The 6,181-nt window shown below is 35.6% G+C and overlaps 1 protein-coding gene across 1 annotated transcript in view; it reads right to left on the reverse strand.

The window, feature by feature from the left end:
- LOC126762785 (piggyBac transposable element-derived protein 1-like) overlaps window positions 1–5,063 on the reverse strand; it is a 23,199-nt gene extending 18,136 nt beyond the window's left edge. Inside the window, exon 1 of the mRNA XM_050479831.1 lies at window positions 3,891–5,063. Within this exon, the coding sequence (XP_050335788.1) occupies window positions 3,891–5,063 (1,173 nt within the window). The remainder of the gene's footprint in view (window positions 1–3,890) is intronic.
- Window positions 5,064–6,181: the final 1,118 nt, after the last annotated feature.

A 6,181-nucleotide genomic window follows, 5' to 3' on the forward strand; every position in this document is an offset into this window, starting at 1 on the left:
TTTCTGTCCGCTGAAACACGGCACTCCTCATCGTACCTGATGATATTTTGTATTGCCCGAAAACTAAGGGTTTCGGTTGCAGCTGTTCGTAAGGAGCTTGAAATGCCGTCATACCGAGTTGTTGACGAGTGCTCTCAGAGAGCAGAAGTGCAAATCGAATAGAGTATCGTTCGGCTGCATTTTGTGATTGCAGCTTTTCGACGTCGAACCTTCCTCATTGACGTGCGTTTTTTGCTGCACAGGGGCGGGTGCGAATCTTGGCTGCAACAAGATAGTCCAAGTCGATGTTAGGACCTCGGAGCGTGCGCAACTCTAAAATACTGGGCTCGTGTCTTCCGTCTATCACAACATGGTCGATCTGGTTGGTGGTTTTTCGATCCGGAGACAGCCAGGTGGCTTGATGAAAGATACCTTCTTTACCCATCCTTGCGGTAAAGTCGCCAAGCACGATTTTGACATCGTGGCGGGGGAAGCGCTCATAGGTGTGCTCCAAGCGCTCATAGAAGGCATTTTTGGTCACATCGTCCTCCTCTTCAGTCGGGGCGTGGGCGCAAATCAGCGATATGTTGAAGAACTCGACGACAAAGTATTTCTCTCACCGCGAACTCCGCACCAAATTTACGCTTCTTTATATGGCCACTGTAGTAAATGCCACGAGACCCTACTCGTCCATGTCTCTCATCCGAGGCTTGTTGTTCGTTTTAATTGGGTGCGTTTTTCACGTAGCGGATCCCAAACCCAGCGCACAACCCTATCCGTGCCAAAATAATTTTTCTTTTCACATATATTTTATGAGCGAATTTTTGATCTTTTGAAAATAAACTTTGGTAAATTGATACGCTAACATAAATATGTTCAATTATTTTTTTATCAAAATATTCGTGTAAAGTTTGTACCCAGTTAACATTATGAATCAAATGTTCGGTATGAATGTAGTACAAAGTGCCGTATGAGGAACACATGTTGTATAATTCGCTTGTATGAATGCTCAGGTCATTTCATATATATTTTTAACTGCATATAACTTTCAAAGGAAATTTTTTTATAATAAAATCATTACAACCATTTTTTGAAGTAGAAACTTGTTTGTTATGGTATTATATATAGTTAGTATACTCTTCCCTATACAAGTTGTATACATGAGAAAAGAAATATAATTTAGGCATGGCTTAAAATAAAAATATAGGTCTTGCTTACAGTTTATTCTTCTTTTGTGGTAACAACTGAAACTTCATTTGCGTTCACAAAAAATTTATCAACTTTTCCAATAACTGACTCCCTAATACAAGTATATACTTATATACCTAGTTAACAAACATACAAGTATGTCATATGTAATACGTATTTGTCATAAATTTAAATAACTTTGCTATAATAAATCAGAAAAAAATAGTTTTCCTTACTATGTCCAGCATATATATGATTAACACAATTCATCAATAGAATTTATTGATGCTCATATAAAATAATAAGCTATTTTGCTACAAAAGGATTACGTAGACCTTACATAACCACAATATACATAAATACTAACAAATGAGTTACGAGCATGTTACAATGTTTTTATTAAATGTTAATCGCTTGTTGCTTTGGCTGGTGCTAAAAAAAAACACTTCTATAACTCATGACAAGTTTTCCTGTTTTTATTGACATCCATAACAAAGGAAACAAAGTTAGTTTCAACGGCGCAACATATTGCGTTGACAGGTCAAAACAAATCCTGCAAATCTTGTGTCCTGCAAAGGAAAGAAAGCAGAAAACAATTTATGAAACACTTAATAAAGTTATAAGCGTCCGTTGTTTGTGAAACGAGAACGATAAATACCCGCACATATTGGTTACACTATACGCATTTATTGAATTTCTTACTGAAATACTTCCTGTCTTCATTTATATAGTACACCATGCCGTATGAGCAACACAGAATATATTCTAAATCACGTGTATGAATGCTCAGGTCACTTGACGCATAACTTTAAATGCATATAACTTTGGAAGGAATGTTTTCATGAAAAAATCAAATTCTTTTTTGTAGAGCAGAAAATTTGTACTACAATATCATATTTTCCAGTTTTAGTGTTACTCAAAAGCTCCCTGTTAAATAGACGGTAAAGTGATTTAAGCACGGTTTAAATTTTAAATTATTAGGTTTTTAACTTTAGATATAAGTTTATTTTTAGGGAAAAAGACAAGTTTTTGACTCCCGGGAGCGTGTGCAAAAAATAAAACAATCAACTTGGGAAGTGAAGGAAACTCTGAGACATCAAATACGTATGTATATTTAAGTGTTTTCTTGGAGGCATAATATATTAAGAAATATTAGTTTCTTTGACATTACATAAAAAAAAACAGTCATAACATAACTGCGTAGTTGCAATAACATATCTATGCACATATGTGCATTATTATTTACGTAATGCAGATGCATTGCACAAATATGTTGTTAAGGGTTTGCACTTATATAAGCCGTACAGCAGTTTGTAGTCTTGAGACGCAATGCAGATATTCGCTTATTGGACTTTGAACATTGCTTTAAACATACAAGCCCACATTTGTACATATGTATATTCGACATACGACATACAACTACTAGACTTAATATTGCAATTATTTATATTGGACAATGATCATGGTGTTGGACAGAGTTAGAGAAGGTTGCCTATATTACGAGTACAATTGTGACCGCTATCGGTTCATATTTATAAACTAACTTACATACAAGTAAATTTGTTGTATAATGCTGCAATGACAATGTGCTATAAGCCGTATCGTTTGTAGTCGTTGAGACGCAATGTAGTTATATTTACAACTACTAGACTTAATATTGCAATTATTTATATTGGACCGCATGTTGCCAATCTATCGTTCATATTTATAAACTAACTTACATACAAGTAAATTTGTAAGCTATACTACATAATATCTGTTAAAAGTTCGTATAATGCTGCAGGCAATGACAATGTGCTGGCCGGCTAAAGTCAAGGCGCCTTATTCAGCACTTAACCGAATAAATCGTTATGTATGATAAATTTATTGTAGTTATATTTAACCCTCTACCGCATGGCCATCTTCGTTATGAAAAAAAAAATAAAACTCCACTAATATACGTTTATTTTGAATCCATTTACATATATTTGTAGAAAAAAATATTTTAAAATGCATATTTTACCAGAAAATAAAAGACGCCATATATGGCTCTCTATGCATACAAAGTTGCTTGGAGTGTATTACTTTTACTCAGTGTGGAAGCGTGTGAAAAAGTTTCGTTTGTCATTGTAGCACAGGAATACATTACATTTCTCACAAAAAGTATACGAACGGAATGAGCAGTCATTTTGACAAAGTTGTCTATTTTTCATCCATTTCGGAAAGTGTCCAATACAGTCGGTACGTATAGAATTCAAAGGAAAGTCTTGACGCTTACCCTTTTTGGTGCCTTCTCTGCTTGTTGTCGGAGATGAAGAGTTTGATGCCGATGCAATTGGACGCCCTCGTTTTCGGGATTTTCCTACCTTGCAAAGATGTTCGCTCACTGCAAGTTTGAAATTAAATAACGGCATAAATTCCCCTGACTTACGGCGCCACAAGATCCAAGAATTTACAAGGCACATATCAATCATGTGGAAAAAATTTTTTTTGTACCAAACCTTAGTGCGTAAATGAATTCTATAAAGACCAAGTAGTGAATCAAGCAAGTCTACGCCGCCCATGTAATTATTGTAAACGTCGACAGACTGTGGTGAATGAATTTCAATATACTTTTTCTCTTTTTTACTAAAACGTGTCTTTGTGGATATAGGTTGGCATCCAACGAAAGTTGAAAGAATATTTACTACCTTATTGTCAAACCAAGAAACGAGGCCCAGTTTGACCCCGTCGATTTTAGTTACCTTCTCCACCATGCTGCCTCTCCCCAACTTTTTCAATTCCTTTTCCGTCGGCATCTTACAGTTAGGGACTCGATTAAGTCTTACCGTACCCAAAGACAATAAACCACTTTTCATGAGATGCACTTGGAGGCCGGGGCTGGTAAACCAGTTGTCAAAAAAAATTTTGTAATTTTGATATCTCGGTACAGTGACTGCTAGCCTTGTAACAACATTTCCGCTGATTCCCAGATTCGGTGATCCCTCTGGATGTTTATCACTTTGTGCTCCAGCAAATATATCAAAATCGTAGCTAAATCCTGAAACTCCACTTAAAACAAAATTCTTGAAACCCCATTTGTGCGGTTTGGCCGGAATGTATTGTTTTAGATGATGTCTGCACTTTGTGGGAATTATTTGCTCATCCACAACCAGTTGCTCCTCTTTTGGTATGAGCAGTACCTTTTCACGGATTTTATTTAGAAGTGGTCGAACTTTGAACAGCTTGTCAAATCCATCTTCACCTGGCGATTTCATATCCTCATTGTTGTTGAAATGCAAAAAGCGTTTAATGTTTTCCCATCTATTGCAAGTCATGATGGTGCGTACAAATTCTTGGCCAACTGTAGTATCCCAATAATGCCTCGACGATGGTAATATCATCAAAGACATGTATAAGACTATGCCTGAAAACAAATTTTCACTAAGCTTCTCCACAGTGTTTACGCTGAACTCACCTATAAATTGCTCTATTTCGCTCTTAGTAATATTTGCCGGCTTATTTATGTCTTTTTGCAGCGCAAGTATGTTCGATTGTTCAACTATAAAGTTTATCAAATCTTCGTCAAAGAAAACTTGAAAGAACTCCGCTGGCGTCTCTAATTCATCGATAAAACTTGGAAGCTCCATGTCTCCTTGAAATGGAAAGTTTTCACTTAAATACGGGGGCAAGTTATTTTCTTTCCAGTTTGGTGGTTTCGATTTTTTAGCGCGTTCTTCGTTTGAGCTACTAGGCTCGTCATATACGTCTTCGGAACTGCTTTCATCGGTCTCCGATATATAAACATCTTCCTGGCCAGAAACTTGTGCTCCAACAACTTCTTCATCTGATTCGGATATATAATCATCGTCGCTTTGAAGCCCATTATCGACTACATTTATATATCTTAAATTTCCATAAAAATATCTTGCATCCATTTCTGAAAAAATTTTACTAAAATGCATGAAAGGCAAAATAGTATGTACTGCATGAAAGGCCACATATGGCTTCGACAGTTTTTCCAAAAATAGTATGTACTGCATGATAGGCCATATATGGCTTTGTCCGATTTTGCACAAAAGCGTGCCTATAGTACTTACCTTCTAATCGGTTTGTATTTTTATTGTGTGAACACTATGTTTTTCCTTCGAAAAATAATTTTTTCTCCGAGAAAAGTCCTAATTTTGATGATAAAAATTTTGTCCAAAACACCACGAAATACACTTAGCGTTACTCATGTGAGACACCTTCACAAAATAAACGAAAACAACAAGCAAAACCTATCAAAATCAAACAGTATCTGAAATATCAACAAAGAATTGTTCAAAGAAAACTACCGTTACAAATTTGTTCCGCTACATCACTTTCCTAGTGCAAAGCCAAATGCAACAAATCCCAAAACCATATATGGCGTTGTATGCGGTAGAGGGTTAAAGTTTTGGTTTGAACTTGCTTGACAAAATATAGACTCATATTGTGTGTATACAATTTAATATTTGTATGAAGCAGGCAGACACAAATAATTGTCCTCATATTCTTCACAGCTTGCTCAAATACTCGAGTACACGCAAATACAAGCCTATACTTATAACTATATATTGTATAGGTTTTCATATATCTGAGTATTTCAAGTATGCAGCATGTGAAATTAAATTAAATTTGGAAAAAGCTCATAAATTGTACATTATTAAAGTTGTTAATACACGTGTGTGTTCGTGTTTTGCACATTTGTATTTGAGAGCAAAGCCAAAGGCAACAATAAGCTCTGAATCATGTGTTGCAAGAATGCAATAATACAACGAAGAATTGCTTCTAGTCGCGAAGAATGGAATTTTTCACCACTATACTGTCATATATGTAATATCTTTTGTACGAGTGCTTATTAGTTTACGCCTCTATATATAAAGGGTTATGCAAAAGTGTTTTCCTGTTAGGACTCCGGACATTTTTCATACATATGTGACAATGAATTGTTTGGCTGCAACTCTAACGTTTGTGAAATCAGTTGAGTCTAAGGAGATCTGACTATCCCTATTAATTATTTATTAATTTTTAA

This window comes from Bactrocera neohumeralis, chromosome 6 (assembly GCF_024586455.1).
Source record: "Bactrocera neohumeralis isolate Rockhampton chromosome 6, APGP_CSIRO_Bneo_wtdbg2-racon-allhic-juicebox.fasta_v2, whole genome shotgun sequence".
Lineage (NCBI taxonomy): Eukaryota > Metazoa > Arthropoda > Insecta > Diptera > Tephritidae > Bactrocera > Bactrocera neohumeralis.